This window comes from Mixophyes fleayi, chromosome 3 (assembly GCF_038048845.1).
Source record: "Mixophyes fleayi isolate aMixFle1 chromosome 3, aMixFle1.hap1, whole genome shotgun sequence".
Lineage (NCBI taxonomy): Eukaryota > Metazoa > Chordata > Amphibia > Anura > Limnodynastidae > Mixophyes > Mixophyes fleayi.
The window spans coordinates 220,517,578-220,539,275 of record NC_134404.1 but is presented as its reverse complement, the minus strand read 5'-3'; the positions used below and the strand labels follow the sequence as shown (position 1 = coordinate 220,539,275).

General features: G+C 38.4%; 1 protein-coding gene across 5 annotated transcripts in view; it reads right to left on the bottom strand.

Moving 5' to 3' along the window:
* The window catches only part of NHSL1 (NHS like 1), a 214,364-nt gene that overhangs the window by 38,486 nt on the left and 154,180 nt on the right, over positions 1-21,698 (bottom strand). For 4 of the 5 annotated variants that reach the window (XM_075203126.1, XM_075203129.1, XM_075203131.1 and 1 more), the window contains exon 2: positions 1,570-1,722. In XM_075203126.1, coding sequence (XP_075059227.1) covers positions 1,570-1,722 — 153 coding nt within the window. Of the gene's footprint in view, positions 1-1,569; positions 1,723-6,564; positions 7,072-21,698 lie in introns of those variants that run through there. The other variant, XM_075203130.1, reaches the window with a different exon arrangement.

Genomic DNA, 21,698 nt, shown 5'->3' with positions numbered 1-21,698 from the left:
AAATGAACTTAACACAATGGAAAGTCAGAGTTGATGGATGAACCTGGAGCACACAATCTATGAACTTTTGTTTTCTCTGGCTCAATATAAAGTACACCAATGGGTGCTTTTCAGTTTTTGTTACTGGAAAATTGCCAAATTTTCCTATCATTGCAGCAATCACTTCACCACAGAACTGTCCTATACAGTTACTGATAACTCAGTATATAGATCCTCTCACAGATGCAGTTAACCTTCCTCTAGACCCTGCTGACAATGCCTATAAACTATATAGTACATGTAGCCAAACAAACAGTACTGAGAGTAACTGTGTTGTATCATATTTTAATATGAAGTCATTGTTAGATCTTTATTTTTTAGACCACATTAATTTCATGAAATCAGATACTCCCTAGCTGGTAAAACAGGGCCTAGGAACGAGTCACACTTTACAGACAAAGATCATCTGCTTTAGGTAAAGTAGCCATATGTGTTTCTGGGGGCACATTTCATGGATCAGACCGGATTTACCAAAGTCACTCTATGTCCCCATGGTGACAGGTCTTACACGTTTTGGGAAAATACTGGGCATCTGTGCAAACCTGAGAGTGACCCCTCCACATCATAGAGACCTCCCCTGTAAATTCCAGCCCTCCAATGCAGCGTAAGATTAGTGGTAAGACAGTATAAGCTCTTAAGCAGGATTAGTATCCATAGTGCTGAGACAAATCATAGAAAATCAACACAGTAGTTAAATATTCACTATAATCAATGATAACTACACATGTGTCTTGAAATTAAAGACCTGAATAGTTAATATATTAATAATAAGCAATATACATAGTACAGTGTCAATGAGAATATCTACCCCAGAAGCCATAATACCATTTTTGCATATTTTAACTTGATGCCTTGGTTCTGAGACGTTTGTACTAAATACCAAGTACAATAGTTAGAAAATGTGACATAATCACATACATTTCATTCTTCCTAAAGTGCAATCCTATCAGATGCATATCATACCATCTATTCTGTGGTTTGTTCACATGGTTGTCAGTGCTTACACAAAGAGAAACAGTATTTTGACATTTAAAGGGTATATTTACTAAACTGCAGGTTTGAAAAATTAGAGATGTTGCCTATAGCAACCAATCAGATTCTAGTTAACATTTAGTACATTCTACAAAATGGCAGCTAGATTCTAATTGGTTGCTATAGGCAACATCTCAACTTTTTCAAACCCGCAGTTTAGTAGATATAGCTTTTAGAAGCAAGTAGAGTAAGGTCACTATTTGGCTACCCCAAATTCATTGAACTACTAACTTCTTACAAGTTTTAAAAACATATTGAATTAGTTCTCCTAATGGCCAGAATGATGACAATCTTTCCTGCAAGAACAGATAAATTACAACCTTTGCTTTGTGTGATGACCCAGTTAGTTTCTGATTAATTGTGTTTTCCCACAAGGTTTCCATTTATGTTTATTCTGTAATTTATCCTGCTGTTTATTCCTGGAATGGTTGGCATTATTATATTTTACTTATATATTGAAATAAGTGACACGCAGATAACCAACACATAAGTGCTTACCTCGCAACACAGTTTTTAGGTTCAGCTTGGCCTGTCTATGGAGGTCCTCTACACACGGAGGTCTGGATGTCGGGAAGAATACATTCTCCTGTTGGTGCACAGATGCCGTGTAATGGACCGTCCACTTACTCTCATCATCTAGATTTGAGACGGCTAGAGGGATGAAAAAAAAATGCTTTGATTATTTCCTGTACTTTGCTTCAAAAAGTGAAACAATGCTATTTTGTTTAAACCTAGCTGTCATATATTTAGCATGTTCAAGTGACATAACTAGGGATTTATATTAAAAATAGCAGTATATAGCAGCACAGGTCATAGGGTATAACAACACAACATTAGATTGGTGGAAAGCAGAAGATACATAGTATACATATTGCAAGGTTGCATCTCCTGTATCTATGGCACTTACCCTTTCCACAAAAATGTTCTGTTTGCATTTTACTATAGCGTATGTTTGACTTTTAAATAAATGGTCCAGGTAAGTAAGAGATGGATACTAAGCATTTTGGTTTACTTGTTCAAGATTAATATAGCATGTAACAAATTAATCTCTCAGTCCCAAATCATTGGATCACTCAACCAAACATCTATGATGTGTGTATCAGCATTGACAGTCACTTGTTACAATAGAAAAACTATCGAAAATAAATAGTCAAGAAAAAGTACCTTAAAAGCTGATGAACTGGTTAACCAGAAAAAAAACTGGATAATTAATACTATTACACACTAAACCAAGATTAAAGGGCTTAACTGATGGAAGGGAGCCAGCATACATTTACCTCTATTTCCAAAACCCATTCTGCATGACAAATACAACTCACATTTCAGCTGAACAGATAACGGACATAAAATTTACTGTATCAGTTAGTTCTTATCACAGTAATGCTACCAAAAGGATGTTTGCATTAAAATGTATGATTTTGGTATAAAATATATTTTGCCAGTGCGGTTTCCTTCCATTTCAACAAAGTAATATGATCCATTATGAGTACAAAATTTATAAATAAAGTAAGATATATTTTAAATTGACTGGAGTTGTAAGGTACTGTATAAAGCAAACGTTAACACTCTACTGAGCTATGTGAGATTGTAAGTATTTATTCATTGAATTATGAACACCAGCCATACCATCTGCCACTAAATATGTATTTTAATTGAAATACAACTGATTTGAAATAAACAAGGATGAAGCCATCTTCTTCTAGTTAATATTATTCGCTTATAAATTCGCAAGCACCTTCAGTGCCTAGGTAAGAGCGTAATATCCTTTCCACAAACCTATGTCCCAGAATGCTTTGCTGTGTTGCTATGGATATACACAAGCATGACATGAAGTCACACTATCCCTAGAGGCATGTGTCTGGTGCAGACAGCAAGAGCAACAGCAATACTGCTAGCACAGTGCCATATGGATGTTGTAGAAATTATTATATTGTAATGGGAGGAGGAAATGAACATTTGGTAAAATCAGAACACATTTGAAGTATTTTAAATGTAACAGTGAGCAGAATATTTGATAAATAACTATCCAGTCACCAGGCAGAGATTATATATATATATATCTCTATCTTCAGGAGGTGTTTACAAGTTGTGTTTAATGGCAGAGTGGAGCAAGGCTTGGTACTCATTTAAGACGCGCCTGGTTGTAAAGTGGAAGTAGTTTATTTTCAGGAAAAAGGGAGATATTTCATTGACTGGTCTTGTAAACAGCTTCAGGTTAAATATTAGAAATCAACAGCAAAGAATCATTTCGTAAACCAACAATAGATAAACCAGCACTGACATAACTCCGCCAACTAAAGTCAAGGGAGGGCTGACAAGAGCCTATGGGCATCGCAAGACACTAGTTTGTACGTGTTAGATATTATAACACGCGTAAGAGCTTTGTGTTATTTTTCTTGCATTATTTTCTTTTAGTTTTATGTGATATTTTATACCTACTGCTTATTTGTGTTGGTATTATTGCAGTTAATGCAATATTAGCTCTACTCTTTATTATTAGCTGAAATTTGGATGAAAGTATGTTAAGTATTTTTAAAAACATTTCTTTTTAGAAAATGTAAAACAGGTCTTATTAAAATCCTGGTTTATTATTATTATTCTTTATTTATATGGCGCCACAAGATTTCCGCAGCGCCGTACAAAATACAGTAGACCAAACAGGGTACAACTGTACAGAGTAAGACAAGTTTACCAAGACTTCAATAGCTCCAAACATAGCAAGCACAGTGATATGGGAGAAGAAGAAATGGTATTCAGACAGAAGGGGGCCCTGCTCATAAGAGCGTACATACTAAAGGGAAGGCAAACAGACAGCCGGCACAAGAGGAGACAGTGGAGGGGATCAAGCAGAAGAGGAGACAGGGAGGTGGGAGGTGAGAAGAACAAGGATGGAGAAGGTTAGATGGATGGCTGGTAGGCCTTGAGGAACAGATGGGTTTTGAGAGCCCGTTTGAAGGAGCTAAGATTAGGGGTCAGACGGATAAAGGGAGGTCTTTCCAGTGGAGAGGGGGCAGCACAGGAGAAGTTTTGAATTCTGGCATGGGATGAGGTACTCAGTGCAAAGGATAGGTGACGGTCATTGGCCAAACGCAGGGAACGGGCAGGAGTGCGAATGGATGGGAGTTTAGAGATATAGGGGGAAGTGGAACGGGAGAGGGTCTTCTAGGTGATGGTGAGAAGTTTAAAGAGGATTCTGTAGGTGAAAGGGAGCCAGTGTAAGACAAGACAGAGAGGGGAGGTAGAGGAAGAGTGGCGTGAAAGAAATATAAGTCTTGCAGCCACATTGAGAATAGAGGGAAGGGGGATAAGATGGGAAGGTTACAGTAATCGAGAGGGGAAATGATGAGAGCGTGGATAATGGTTTTGGCAGCATCCTGAGAGAGTCCTGAGGTTTAGTTTTGTTGCATCAGTTATTTTTCACTAGTTTACGTGACTCTTAAAGGGATACTATGGTATAAAATTGTTTGCTATATTAAAACACGGGATGCAAAAAAAACCAAAGTTATATTACCAATGTTACAAAAATGAAATCTCAATTTAAAGGAAAACGACACTTTTTATGCATATCTTGATAATCAAATATGCCCCTTACCCAGGAATCCCGGTACCTAAAGCCAAGAGTTAACTCGTACTGTAGCTCTTGGAGCTGGAAGAATGATTCATCCATAGTTCTACAATGTAGCTCTATGGAAGCTACAGGTGGGTTCTCACTTTTTGTTGTATGTCAGAGGTACATTGAATAACAAAACCTTCAAAAAAAGATGCTCTTTTATTTTCTGTGTTAATGCTTTGGAATAGGTATATGTACCAATTTATTGCGTCTCCACAAGAGTCTTGCACAGCAGCTCAATCTTATGTAGTGGCATCTCCTGCTCCATTCATTTAATTAGTCAGGCTGAGACTAGCTCAATACTACAATCAGCTAATTGGTGATAATACCTGCTGTTTTCAGCAGAATCAAAAGTGAGAAGCCATTGATTACAACCTCAGCTCCAATATGTATATACATTTATTTCATCATTAAATCAACTGTAGACTTTTGTGCAAAATATTGTCTGCATAAAACTATAACTATGACACTCTCTTCTCTAAAACCACACTTAAGCATAACACTTTGCAGAGCAAATTTACTTACTAAAATTTGAAAAAGGTTTTTCTTCTCTAAAGTTATACCACATAGCTTGCATCACAGTATAAAATATAATAATATTTCCAAATCAAAAACTGATCCACTTCATTAAATGGGAGGAGAAGATTTTGCTGCTATATCTAACAGGCACCAGATATCTAACAGGGGAGAATGTAACCAATGCAACTGGTTGGAATTTGGTACATCTGCTGTAGGATGGCTCTTGCCCCCTTGCACCCTTGCACCCTGAGGTTAAAATGGTTATAACCCCCAGAGATGCCTTTGCAGTTCATTATGGCAACCTTCAGCGCTACAACCATGATCCTGGTTTCTTTGCACGCCTCAAACAAAGTTCATAATATCATCACTTGGCAATACTAATAATTAAATAATGATAGCATAGGCATTGATTGTATGTTTAGTGTCTGTTATTTCATGAGTCATGGCGACGAATGTCTAACAAGTGCCCGTTCCCAGTAAAGCCTTCAATAGCATGCTGCTACCAGTTCTATTGTTCAATAACTGGTGCTTAGGGTGGATTTCAAGACAACAAATCCTAATTCAATAAAGCTTTTCATAGGCAGGTCAAGAATGGGGCGCAGCCCACAAATGAATTACATCTATTGGTTGTGTATACCTAATACCCAGGCACTTAATCAGACTTTCCTTAAAACTGGACAAAATATGTTGCAATAAAGATTGGGTACAGTAGAATTATTATGCTACTAGAAAGAGTAGTTATATCTGTTGTCTTTATGACATTTGCTGAAATAGGCTGTTGAACAAAGACATTGAAGATGTCCAATCATGAAATCTAAGTCACACATCTAATCTAGTACACAAGAAATAACATTGCATTATTTACACTGGCTTTACCATAGATTTCTTACCTAGGTAACAATCAATTCTGTACCACTTCAAATGTAACCTGAAGCCACTATTTTGTGACCTAGATTTAAAAGCCACAAAAAACCTCTACGAAAGCAAACAAAAAAATCTGAATGGTAGAAAGGGGTTTTTATTTGTTCTTGTAAATTGTGAAAAGAATTCTAAAGAGCACAAATTACAATGGCAATTCCGAGCACTGAACGTTAACTGAAAGAGTTTGACAAAAACATGTGTATCTTGGGAAAACGGTATTATGCCAGGAAAGCGCAAGGTGGAGGAGTTCATGTACGTGAATACATGACAGTAAGTCCTTAGGCTCTGTATTTCCACCCAGTGCCTCACCACAAAGCATTACAATGGTAAGTAACAACATTAGGCTCATCACAGTGTGGATCACATGACAAATTAAGATACAAAACTTCTACAACTGTACAACAAACATCGAAGCAAAGAGCAGATTCTTATAGATTACTTACTCTTCTTCTTGAACAGGCTGATGAGTGATTTCAGCTTTGTGTTGATAAACACCACCATTTCCACCACAGCTTCAAAGTTAAAAACCCATAGGAAACTTGCAGGTGTGCCTGGGTGCTGTGTCCACAAACCTCCACTGATGTTCTTTCCTACTTCCTTCAATGTAACAGTGCTAGCTAGCTTTAGAGCCTAAAAATCGCTGCTAAGCCTTGACCCTGAAAATCCCTTTTACATAGTATAATCTCCAAGCCAGAACAGCAGATGTGGGAAAAAGGATGTCTGGTTGTAAAGACCTGAGCCAAGTCTTTAGACTTTCTGCCTCACCGCCTGCTTCATTCAATAGTTTCTGTTTTTCAGAAGATTGTCATTTCTCCTCCACTATACCCCACTTCTCCACTATGCCCAGAGCTCTTCTATCTGCTCTGATCCCAATGTTAACTGATGAAGTTCCAAAGCTACAGTACAGGGCTCAGCACTCTGAAAGGGGCAGTATTGGCTTTCAGCTATTGTTATTCAAACACGCCCCCACCTCCCTGATACCACTGAGCAGCACTTTGTCTCCTCTGTGGGGCTGCTAAAAGATGATTGCTTATTTGTATTTGCTTGTTGATTTCCACCCTCCTATTTGGGCATGCAGCTATTTACACTACTTTTGTGTTTCCTGCTAATAACACTGTACAGGTGTTGTAGACTAGCCAGGAAAACAGAGATAGTCATAAGCCACATGTTACAGGAGTCTTACCTCTAACTCATAATGCTGGCTTTCAAACCACAAGAAAACGAATGCAAAGTAGATTTCCCTATAGGCTATCAAATTCTATGCTTCTAAGTTGTCATTTTCTCCTAATGCCGTTAGACTGCCTTTGATGGCTGAGGCTATTAATCTCCTAGGACCTAGGTGATAAATATAAATAAATATCGTATTGTCACTACTTGTCCTGGAGAGAATATATATATATATATATATATATATATATATATATATATATATATATATATATATATAAATATATATGTGTGTGTGTAGATGTTTTCTGCAATATATTCGTTATTGATAGATCGGGACATTTGAAGCCTTCTTTACCGAAGACATCCAATACATATCTAATAAAGTTGCTTCACCGCATGAGTTGGAATGAAAGCCGAGCTGTAATGCGTGTGTCACTCAGACACTTTACATGTAATGGCTTCCTAGACAAGGAGGAGGAGGGGGCACAAGGTCAGCCAAGTAGACCCATTATGTGCAAGTGCAAGATACTTAGTGCATAGCTATACAATTGAGATTTTTCTTTCTCGTCAAACAAGTCCATGTGTACTGCCTTTCATTGGGAAGGATTTGGTGCAAGTGGAAGACACCATTTTTTATTACATGACCAAACTTTCATCTGCATGCTGTACAAGCTTTGATTATATTTTTTTTACTATACAATTTTTTCAATGAACAATTATGATATATAGGTCTTTTTAACTTTTATAGTATTAATAATTTTATATTATGCATTTTATGAAATATTTGTAGGTATTTTTCTTCTCTGTGTTGCATGGATTTTATGACCAGGTGTCTTTAAGCACCTGTAGGAAAATGATAATTGTAATTAAAAATAAAATTGTAAGAAGGAAAACTATAAAAATTTAAAGTATGAATGTGTAGTAAAATAAATTTTCTGTAAAAAACAAACAGAAAATAAAATTATGATTTTTTACCAAAAGTTTTAGTTTTGTATTTATTATAATAATCAACACTTAATATGTGTTAATTCACTGCCTACTTCTACCTATGCATCCTCACAAAGTGAGAAACAGGACAGTATCCATATCAGATGTGTGCCTAATTGTACAACAATACTCATACAAGACTTTACTATCCTTTTACTTTTAGAGATTTAAGTCCTGTTTCTTCTGTGCTAAGCTTAGGTCTCCTATTAAACAATGACAGCCATGTGGAAAGGTACTTATACTTATACTATAAAAAAAGGTATTATTTAGGGTATATTTTATCATTATTTCTTTCTTTGTACATGCATAATTAAGGATGGCATTGCCTAGTAGCATTGATAATGTCACACACATTATCTCTTCTCCCACCCATCACCCCTCTCCTGCAGTCACATTTCCAGTTGACCTGTTCAATGCGGCCATCTGGGACAGACACTTCCACAATCACACACACAGGATGCCTTCAGCCTGCCAACATTAAAATGATAACCAACCCAGAAACAGTGCACTCAGGAGGAGATTCAGCAGGTTGCTATGTGCTACCGCAGCTTAGGTTCTCAGCAACAGCAGTTCATTGAAGGTCAAATAACCTAATTGACATAAGAGTATATACAGGAAATGTAATCAATAGTTTGGTGCTAATTTGGGTCTTACAACCCATATAAATGAAAGCATAAGTAGAATAAGATAAAATAACAGTATGACTAGTTACACCTTGTGTGACACTCTAATAATACAATATAGATGGTTGAGTTCTCACTATTCGTATCCAAAATTCTGTGCCAGGAGACCGTTTAAAAAAAAAAAAAAAAAAAAAGCTATACTGTATAATCATAACAAACAGGTCTGTAGCTGAGCCAAGGCAAGAGAAAAATATATGGATGTGCAGTTTTCCAAAAACACGTTTTATCGTACACGGTTAGAAAAAGCAGCCAATTGGCAAACCTGTATTCATTTTGTGCACCCCGTCATGAATGTTAGCTATCTCACTCCATTTATTTATGCAACAAAAGGCAATTTCTTTACAAAGGCTCTGCAGATTCAGCTGGCCCTTTGTGAACCTCTGACATTGATGACAAAGACCTCTTTCATATCACCAACCCTGTATATTTTATTTGTAGACCTTCTCATGACTCCAAACCAATAACAACTTACAAGACAGGCAGTGATAGGAAGAAGATAAAGATAAGGATAAACTGGATTTCTTATCAGCGTGCACATGTAAAACAAATCCATACCATGTGAGTCTGTACAATACAGCAGTAAAGGTGTACAACAGCTCTAACTACCTCTGTAATTAGCAGTACATGCTGAACATGACTAGGTATTCATCTGTCACAATACCCGAAATCTAGAGTTTCTCTTTATTCCAATATATTGGATTCAATTCTGACTACTATTCAAAATTGTAACAGAAAATATACTGCATGCCATACTTGCCAACTCTCCCGGAATGTCCAGGAGACTCCCGCATTTCGGGTGAGTCCCACGCACTCCCGGGAGAGTACGGCAAACTCCCGCATCGGGCAGAATTTGGTCCAAAATGCAGCGATTCACCCGGAATCGCGGCCTTTGTCCCCAAAATGATGCGATTTTCGGAGCCCCGCCCACTGCACACCCACCTTCCCTCAGCATCTCCCGGATCATACTTGCCATAAGTTGGCAAGTATGCTGCATGCTCACTTTCATAACATAAGATATACTTGAGCATATCTGTTATACATGACATATATGGCAGATATATTACAGTTTATATATACTCTTAACAGGCTGCTTGTTGATGAATACCATTCCATAGCAACAGAATCAGTGAAGGTCAACACCTAGGTTCAGGGATCACCTCTCCCAACCCACTTGTTTCCTTACATCCTTAAGCATTGATGGGAGTGGGGGGTGTATATGGTGGTATGCCATACGGCCACACCTACTACCTTCATTGTAAAACGATCAAATTACATTTAAATTCCAATTACATTTTTCCGCCACTTCTAAATTTCTAGTTCCACCACTGTCCTTAAGAGAAATGATCCCATTTTGGTTTCCTATGTATAGCCAACAAATCAGTGATCCAAAATGATGTGTAATACTAAGAACTGGCATGTACCACTCTGTCTCGCTACGGTAGTGAAAATGACATAATATTTTTGCCATCCGTGACTTGTTGTATATCTGGTATATGGCATATGTTCAGAAATGCATTCCACTATCTTATAGAGTCGTTGAAGTCAAATTCTATGAGAAATTTCAGTACATCCCCAAGACAGTTGGACAGATAAAAAAGTACATAATAAATTACTATTAATATGTTCTGCGACTAGGCTATGGGACAGTATAGTGCCTTTGGAACACTACTAGAAGAACGCCCATGTGTACTGCCGGCTACACCTGTGCCGATTCTGCCACACCCATAGGAGACACAGTCTCTTGGTCCATTGGCAGCAAATAACTGTCAGCAAAGAATGCTGATCAGCTGCAATGTGGCACAACTGCTACATTAATAACAAACTGTTTCCAGCATTATTAGATAAATGGATATAGAAGGTGACTTCTCCGTTTTCTGTTAATAAGCCAATTCCCTTTGGAAATACTGACGTTTTGGTGTTAAAAGGAAATATATTTAATGAACTTAATAAACAATTTCTAAATGCTGACAGGAAAGTCTCCAGACGATTTATGTATGCACTGTCAAGACTTGTATTGACCAGTGAAGATAGGGACTGCTAAACTAACTTACATCATACGGTTTATCTTGGTGTAAGCCATGAGCGATGCTCATTGTCATTTGAATCATGGCTTCTGTGCTTTGGCGTATATTAATTGATTATACACAGACAGGCACCGAGTGGTCACGTCATAGATGAAAATAACATTGTGTTCCAATTTGATCTGAGCAGCGTTTAATTAACACAGGCAGCAGAAAAGGTTATGTGTCCTTTAAATGTCAGTGCAAATATATTTATGGATTTTAAATTATACAGTCATGTAACAAGTGTTACACTCTCCGATGGTCAGAGAAGAGACAATAAGCAGGTTCCTCTCTGACTCTCACATGCTTTATTATAAGGTTCACACATTTTCCAATGTTTGAAATCGGCAGTAGTAGTTGGTACACATAAACTTGATTTGGGAAAAACACTAATGAGGTGGGGGGAGGCACACACACAGAGGAAATGTCTAACTAAAGGACAAGTTGTGGATTATTTCAAGAACACACTCACTACACTAGTACACAATAAGGCTGGGTACACACTACAGAAGATTTCTCCATATGCAACATTTTACCAACGACAAAAAAAAAGTCCGGATTAGCATGCCGATTCATGTATACATACTATACATGTTTTACCTTCAGATCTGTGCTCTTTATCTGTCATAACAATCGGCTGAAAAGATTGTGATTCTGCATACTCTATAGAGGTCTATGGAGGGGTGTCGTATGTTGTATCCATGACAGAAATACCAACACTGACTATACCTACATATAAATACCAAACACTATGAGAGGGATATAAAAAAAAAATACACTTACCAACAATAAGACAGAAAATTTCTGACCCGGCTCCTATGAATTGCGACTAAAGAAAATGCCTGCACTTGGAATTGACGTCTGTTAACATAGCGCACTATCATTTCCTGTTTTAAAGCGGCAATCCCAGGACCCGGCGCTAATATTATACCTAACCCCAATTTTAATCCTAGCCCTAGCCCTAATCCTATCCCTAATGCTAACTGTAAGGTTAACCCTAACCCTTAGTTTGGAGTAATGAGTCCTGGCATTGTCACAAATAAAATGATACAAGGTGCTTTGGAACAGTAATCGTTCATCGTTGCAATGTACACACTAATGCGATATCGGACCCAATTGTTGTTTATCGTTTGATTGGTCCGATAATCATCTGAAAACACTGTAGTGTGTACCCAGCCTAAGACTACACTATAGTTCAGTCTATGTATGGCCAATGCAGCAAACGGGGATATGGGCAAATTGTCTAGAGCTAGTCATGCACATGGCCCCAAAACAATTGCATGAATTTCAGACACATTGGTAAATACAGTTGACCGCTATCTGCTTCTGTGTGAATTCATCTGCAGACCGCACTAATATGCCTCAGTGAAATTGGACTACCCGTCCTGAGCACGAAATTGCTGAACCTGTCCAGTTGGCCTCCCAAAGCCTGGTGAAATTGTAAACTGACGCAATAGTTTATCTTTCAGTATGTGACACAAGACTGGCATGTGTGGCCAGCTTTATGGATAAGTAAGTGGACCATACCTCCCAACATTTCAGTACCCAACATAGGGACAGGGGGCATAGTCATGTCATGATGGGGGCATGATCCCTCCCATAGAGGGCTGCCTAGCACTAGGCTGCACATTAGAATCCTTCCTTCCCTGCCAAAGACTGCAACATGCACCAGTAGCAGTACATGGGCCCCCTAAATCTGGACAGTTGGGATGTATGTGTATACATTACATATGTTCCTTTTTAACTACTTGTCCAGCTTGTTGTTTTATAATAAATCATGCTTGGGTTTAATTCCTAATAAAATACACGGTACTTGTATTATTTTAACCATGGAAATGTAACTAGCTATAATGAGTTCTTAGGTATTTTTTTTATTGATTTTCATTCTGTGCGTTTAGTTGAAATGTATGTTTTATGCACACATCAATGTAGTGTAAAGGTTATTAAAGCATGAAGCTGGTGACACAAATGAATACACTGTAGGAGCTCTGCCAACAGTAAGAAGAGTTTAATCCAGGGAATGGCTTGTTTGATTCAAATTGGTGGAAAAAAAATCAATCTGGCAATCAGTGTGGATGAACTTTCAACCTTCAGAAACAGGAAATCAATGAGGTTTTAGCATCTTAGTCCCAAGATATACCATTTCAGGACACAAACAATCCTCTAAGCAGGGAAAATCTTGATGCCTATTATACATATACAATTCTTAGCACATAATGAACAATGAGCACACAAACATCTACTTTCATCTCTTTTCTACCTTCATCCACTAGACATATTGGGAGTTTGGAGTGAAGCAAAAACGGAGCAAATTTCCAACATAAAAAACAAAATATAAAATTTGCAGACAGATTTAGAATTGGGATGGGGTGTGTTCCCGATCAACTGTAAAATGCAATGTAAAAATAACGCTGTCCAGTATGTGTGTGCTACATGCACAATCAGTCAATATTTTCCCTGCAGGCAAAAAAATAAATGCATTTGCATCCCATGTGTTACATGGTGTTACATTAGCTCTGTCAGCACTGTGACATCCCCCCCGCCATCACATGACATGCTGAGAGCTGTGAGCTTGTGTCTGTGTATAGGACAAGAGAGCTTTTGAAAAGGAGATAATAATTTATAGTAGCTAAGAAAAGATACTTGATATTTCAAAGGAAAAAAATCTTCTATGTGGTTCTTGCTGCTTTAATTGTGATAACTGTAATAATTCTTTATGCCCTCAGAGCCAATATGCCCTCACTTTGTGTGTGGTCAAATTAACATAGGTAGAGCTAATTGGTGAAGTGCACCTGTCTGAGACACACGGTGGATGCATCCATTTTTCAGGTTGAAACAATAGTTATAGACTGCAGCCTATTGATTCACAAAGAAAAAGTGACAACACTAAGGCATACCTCCCAACCTTTTAGGTTTAGGAATCAGGACAGTGAGTGTGTTTTGAAGTGTGCCATGTCTCCAGAGGGCATGTCCAGTGCTTCCGAAGTGCTAAGCCACCCTCATTCCCCCTCTCCTATGAATACACCTGCATCACCTGGATGAGAGGGGCACATCTCCCAACAGTCTCAGCAGCTAGGACAAAAGTCCTTACAGTCAGGATGGCAGCACAGTAATGAGTCTAGGGACACATGGGAGGTATGCTTATAAACTGAACTAATATCCTTAATAATCCAACATAAAGTGACCTCACATATTTCTAATTACTTGTTAGGTTGCATTCCCATGGATTAGTTCACCCTACAAAATAGCTGGGTCTACTGTGTGTAGGGGACAAGTGTACTTCAGCCTAATACAGGCGAATGTATTAAAACATCATAATATTAAGGTAAAATGGGAGAACATAAGTTGAGAAAAGATTTGTATAATGGAAAGGTCTCCCCAGTCATTACCTCATTTACATATATCTGGACACACCAGGCTGTATTTGTGATTTTCACAATAGCAATACAAGATATGAAAGAGTTAGGCGGGATTATTTTTTTTACTCTTGTGACTACAACACTATTCCTATGAAACGTATATCTACTGCAACTAAACACATTTATTTCAGCAAAGCTTCTGTTCCCCTCTCTATGACTACTTAATAATTTAATCTGATTGGTGGAAGCCATCTGTTCCCTTCATGCTTTTAGGATGTCTTCTGTCAGCTGTGTTTGTGCTGGAGTGTGGACAACAGAATAGATGCATAAACAAAGGCCAACAATTTGTATAGAGAAGGAAAGGACCCTGTGTCAGAAACAAGACATCAAAACATACCTATGGAAAACTGAGATACAAAATTCATGGCTCTGTCAATGGATGACCTGTTAATACTATAACAGCTGCTCTTTCTGGCATGTCAGATGACTTGTATAGCTGTGTCAGCATATACAGAAACAATATATAGCCAGTTAACTAGGTATACAGTTATTCTAATAGCCTGTAAGTGTTATGAATGCGTTTTATTTCCTAAGAATAGTTATAGCACATCCTTTGTTGTTGGGATAACGGTATTGTATACCTGTCATTATAGGACAGTTCACTACTGGTCACATGACACTTGGTGGAGAGAATATTTTCTAGGAAACAAGCAGATTGGTGAGAGAGAAATCAGTATACTTCAGGGTCTAACATCTGGTTGTTGAGTCTTTAAGTGGACTGACTGTCCACTAAATTTACAGAAGATAACTAGATATCACAATCTCTTGAGTAATATCATCCCTTATTTCTATGCCATGGTACTTAGAACCATTTTGCATGGACTGATATCTGAGCGTGGAATTTATATCTAGAGTGCAAGATTACAACTACATTATGTGTGATGACAAAATGAACCCTAGTCTATGTGTGTCTGTCTGTGTTAAGGAATTTAGACTCTAAGCTCTGATGGGGAAGTGACTGAGGTGAATGACAAACATTCTCTGTACAGTGTTGCAGAATTGGTAGCGCTATATATATATATATATATATATATATATATATATATATATATATATAAACAAGTTAACCCGTGCATGATACTCATGCATTCTAGTTACTATTCTTGATTTGAACTATTCTAGTTCAAATCAAGCTACTTAAGGTGTTAAAAAGGTTCTTGTCATGCATTTGGGGCTAAGCCAGGCCTCCTCAGGGGAAGAGCGTTACTTACCGATGTAAGCGCCGTTTTTTAACGTGGTTTTGTCCACATGTCACCACCTCATCATTCTTCTCCATCACCTCATCCTTCATCGCCACATCCTTAATCTCCATAGTCTTACTGTTCTAAAACCTCTTGATACACAACAATTCTGCTAAACACCTTATCGCTGTGCTCAATCAGTCTTCCTTGAAGGGCAGTATTCATAACCTGCACTTTCACATCACTGCTTCTTCGTACTCGTGAAAATGCGACATACAATTGTCCATGACCAAAGACAGGCTCTGGTAAATAAATACCCACACGGTCAAGTGTTTGACCCCGTGACTTGTTAATGGTCATAGCAAATGCCGCCTTCAAAGGGAACTGCCGCCATCTTAGCTTAAACGGCAGTCCTGTTTCGGATGGACATAAGTCAATCCGAGGTATGATCACCTTCTCTCCTTCAGCAGAGCCAGTCAAAACTTCTGCTTGTATCACATTCGTTTTCAGTGCTGTCACTACTAATCAAGTGCCATTGCACAGTCCTCTCTTAACATTCAGATTTCTCAATAGCATAATAATGCTTCCAACTTTCAATCTTAATCTGTGCCTTGGCATTCCGGAAGGAGTCAAGAGTTTGAGCCCTCAACTCGTAAATTTAGCCTTTACTACCCCTCCCACGGGGGGAAGGGGGGATGATGGAAGTTAACTGACTTCACTATTATAATTTTTTTGTCAAATAATGTCAGTATACCAAATTTCAGGTCAATTGGATGAGCCCTTTCTGAGAAAATTGTTTTTTCCACACACACACACGCCGCTAGGCTTATATATATTAGATGATGATGATGATGATATTGTGCTCTACATGGTGCCCACCTGTGAAGCTTACTTCTACGAATATAACTGTGTAGCTTCCATGAGATGAGTAATGAGTAGCTATACAAGCAGTGATAAGTGGGTTCACACATATACGTACAATTAATGCACACAAATATATACATACAGATCAGCCTAACATTGTGTGGGTCCCCCTCGTGCCGCGATAACAGCTCTGACCCGTCGAAGCATGATCGCCACAACACATCTGAAGGTGTCCTGAGGTGTATGGCACCAAGACATTAGTAGCAGATCCTTTAAGTCATGTAAGTTGCTAGGTTGGGCCTCCATGGCTAGGACTTGTTTTCCAGCACAGCCCACAGATGCTCAATCAGATTGAGATCTGAGGAATTTGAAGTCAACACTTAAACTCTTTGTCATGTTCCTCAAACCGTTCCTGAACAATTTTTGCAGTGTGGCAGGGTGCATTATCCTGCTGAAAGAAGCCACTGCCATCAGGGAATACAGTTGCCATGAAGGGGTGAACTTGGTCTGCAACAATGTCTAGGTAGGTGGTACGTCAGTGGCGGGCTGGGGCGGGGGGCAGGGGGGCATCGGTCCCCCCGGGCCGCTCCGTCTGATCCCTGTTCGGGCCGCCCCCCCACCCGTGAATGCACTTTTTTTTTTTAATATTTCCCTCGCAAAACACGCGATGCGGCCGCATCGTCTGTCATGTGATGCGGCCGCCTGTGCGCCCCCCCGGGCTGAGATTCGCCAGCCCGCCTCTGTGGTACGTGTTGAAGTAACATCCACATGAATGCCAGGATCCATGCTTTCCAAGCAAAACATTGCCCAGAGCATCACACTGCCTCTGCAGACTTGCCATATTCCCTTAGTTCTTACCTAGGTAAACAATGTACACACACCTGGCCATCCACATGATGTAAAAGAAAACGTGATTCATCTGGCCAGGCCACCTTCTACCATTACTTCATGGTCAAATTCTGGCGCCCACGGCAGTGGAAAGGGGTCTAAATGGACACTCTGACCAGTCTCTAGCTACGCAGCAATCTGCGATGCACTGTGTGTTCTGACACCTTTCAATCATAGCCAGCTCGAATTTTTTCAGCAGCTTGTGCTACAGTAGCTCTGTGGGATTGAACCAAACGGACTAGTCTTCACTTCCCACGCGCATCAATGAATCTTGGGTGCCCATGACCCTATCGCTGATTCACCAGTTGTCCTTTCTTGGACCACTTTTGATAAGTACTAACTACTGCATACCAGAAACACCCCATAACACCTGCCGGTTTAGAGATGCTCTGACCTAGTCATCTAGCCATCACAATTTGGCCCCTGTCAAAGTCACTTAGATCCTTACGGTTGCCCACTTTTCCTCCATCTAACACAACAACTTCAATAACTGACTGTTCACTTGCTGCCTAATATATCCCACCCCTAGACAGGCACCATTGTGACGAGATAATCAATGTTATCCACTTTACTTACTTGTCAGTGGTTTTAATGGCTGATCACGTGTGTGTGTGTATATATATATATATATATATATATATATATATATATAGCGCCACTAATTCCACAGCGCTGTACAGAGAAATCACTCACGCCAGTCCCTGCCCCAATAGAGCAGCCACTTAACCTACCTGCCAGTATGTTTTTGGATTGTGTGAGGAAACAGGAGCGGCGGGAGGAAACCCACGGAAACATAGGGATAACATACAAATTCCACACAGATAAGGCCATGAACCCAACGCATAACCCCAGTGCTATGAGGCAGAAGTGCTAACCACTAAACCATCGTGCTGCCCAATATAATGGAAATTGTTTACATGCATGTCATGAATAGGAAATTTGGTACAGTTAAATAAAATATCAACCCCTGAAAAAGCAATCTATTGCATCCTAATCAGAGAAAACATTCTATATATATATATATATATATATATATATATATATATATATATATATATATATATATATATATATATATATATACACACATATACACATATACATACACACACACACACATACACATATATACACACACACACATATATACACACACATACATACACACACCCACCCATACAGTGGTCGAAGTTGGCTGGCATATGGTGGTATGCCATGCCTCCACCTCTCCTGCTGCTTTGATTGTAAATCTATCAAGTTCCATTCACATACTAATATAATATATATATATATATATATATATATATATATATATATATAATTATATATAGTAGCACCATAAATTGGAGCTATAATTGCTGCATCCATATAGTGTTCCTGTGGTCAACAGTCCATGAATTTCAGGTATCATGTGTCACTGGGAATATCATGTGACATAATTTCCTGATTTATTCACCACTGAATTCTGAAAACCATCATGTCTGTAGCACAAAATAAAATATATTCACCTCAATGATAACTCATGCATTAAAAGAATTGTACTCTCTTTATTCTAAACGTGACATGATTTTTTGTATTGCCTTTTCAAATTTGTTGTAACCAAATCAAACCAAGTTTACATGTTCTACAGTTGATGATGCTACCAGAAAAGGCTTATTTGTTGTAAACTTCAAAAACACTACTGAAGAGGTTGACTTCTGCCATCTAGAGGACATACTGTTTCCTGCAGTTATGAAGACCCATTCCAGGTATTGGTAATAATGAGCTCCACCCAAACATTTAACTACTTTAATTTCAATTGAATAAAAGTGGCAAATTACATTTAAGTTACACATGTAGAGCCTGATTCATTAAAGAACTCAGGCAAGAAATTGAGTACGTTTTCTTACTTAAGTTTTCTGGACAAAACCATGTTACAACGCAAGGGGTGTAAAGGAGTTTTTTAATTTGCACATAAGTTAAATACGGACTGTTTTTTCATGTAGCACTGAAATACTTGATAGCTTATTTGTACACTGAAATTTAAAAGTTGATATTTGTGTGCTACATGAAAAAACAGCCAGAATTTAACTTCATAGTTGCCTACTCTCCCAGAATGTCTAGGAGACTCCCGAATTTCTGGTTGTCCTCCTGGACTCCCTGGAGAGCAGGAAAAACTCCCAGTTCCTGGCTTATCATTAGTTTAGGGGCGGGGGACATATGTCATCGTGGTCACGCCCCCTGCTGTAATTGGCTAAAACTGTGTGATGTCATTTAGAGGGTTGGTGCAATGACACGATTCCAGGAGCCTGGCCCCCACACACCCACCCCCACCTCCCGATCTCTTGGATGCCAGCGTGCCCAAGTTGGCAAGTATGTTTAACTTATGTGCAAAATAATAAACTCATTTGCACCCCTTGCATTGCAACATAGTTTTGTTCAGAAAACTTAAGTAAGAAAACATACTCAAATTCTTGCCTAAGTGCCTTAATGAATCAGGCCCATAGTCATAAACTAAAGACAAAAAAACAATAAAAAAAAAATGGTCGGTGTCACATGCATTTTGCAAGCAATGTTTTATATAATATGCATTTCTGCTTTATTGATATAGCTTAAAATTGGAGATTCCAAAACTATTACTCCACTAGCAAAATATTTAAAATGTGAAAATAAAAAAAACACTAAACATTGCATTAAGGAACCACTGTTAAATTGTGCTAAGCCACGTCACTACTCTCGTTGAAATATATCATAATTATTATTTTTTCACATTAATATGGTATGTGGAATATGATACAATAAAGTTATTTTCAATCTTTTGTCTTTTTGTTCCATAATCTAAGACCCACAGATTTCATCGGGAAGGTATGTTTACATATTTCTTATATGCAATAACATCCACACAATTTGTTATTCAAACCAAGAGCCTTAATAAATTATCCTTAGTGCTGACACTGTTTTTTATATATTGTCAGAGGACAGTTAATTCTTCTCCTGCAATATTATCATATGGCCACAAAGGTGCAATTAACCCATCTAAACTAGTAATAAGAATCCCTGCAATTCATTAGGCAGCAAATCACAAAAGATTGTCTACAATAAAAAACTGCCACAACACAGTTGTCTGGCTATTTTGATTGGAGGGTTAATGTGTCTCTCTCTCTATTAGGTAACAATTATTCCATAGCAGAAAATACTAGCTTTGAACCCCATTGAACATTGGTTTTAATACATTCCCCTTTTGGTTAAGGGCTACAGCTGTTTAATTAACTAGTCTGCCTCAGAGTCAATGGCTATGCTGTAGATAGCTTATTATATTGTATTACTTTTATGATTTATCTCTCTCTATGTTCGCTAACAATTGTTCTATTAGTAGACAATACTAGCTAATGCACCTCGCTGAGCATTTCTTTGTTGCATTCCCCTTTTGGTTACAATCTACAGCTGTATAAATAACTATCCTGCCCCAGAGTCACTAGCTGTGCTTTAATATCTGGATGTATTGTATTGTTATTTGCGGAACACACACATACTATGTTCCACACTCGTTCTATTAAATCATTTTAGTATTCTCCCCAGTTGCCCAGTATAATAGTCAGCAACAGAGGGATTACATCGTTAGTGTAAATGTAATTGTTGAGAGGGTTGAATGTGGCGTCTCGCCGATACGCGTTTCGCTAGATGCTTTTTCAATACCAAATTAGTCTTGAATTGGTCTTTAAAGAGCATCTAGCGAAACGCATATAGTATATAGACTGAAGTGTGTTCAGCATATGCTAAAAAAAGCATAGGTCCCGCTTCCACAGAAAGCAGGGATAGTTGTGTGTGATTAGTAAGAAGAACATCAAAGGGGGGGGGGGGGGCGTAGTGGTGTCATGTCCGTGCTCCAGTGTCCCCTAAAGTCAGAAGGTGCGCTCACTTCCCCCTCTTTCCAGCAGAACACACTGAGGCAACCCTACCCAGTTAAGTATCCAAGAGGGGTAAAAGTAAATAGTTTCACATTATGTTAATTGTTGTACTAGTCAATGTTATATCAACTTTGTTATACTTTTGTATAAAAAAAATATAAAATATATTTTAAATGACTAAAAAAAACAACGCAACAACAAACGATAAAATGGAAAGGAAAATAAATGGATAAATATGTATGAAAATTGAACGTGACTTTGTCACAGCCGGTGTTGCAGTTAACGGGAAGCGGGTAATTGGTTACCTTTTAAAAAGGCGGGATTGTATGGTTATTCTTAAGTGGGAACTCCAAGAACTGGGCAGCAGTCCTGAAGGGTTCCCGTTCCACGGACTGGGTTATTACACTGGTTTATAGTCATTATTGGGCAGATGGT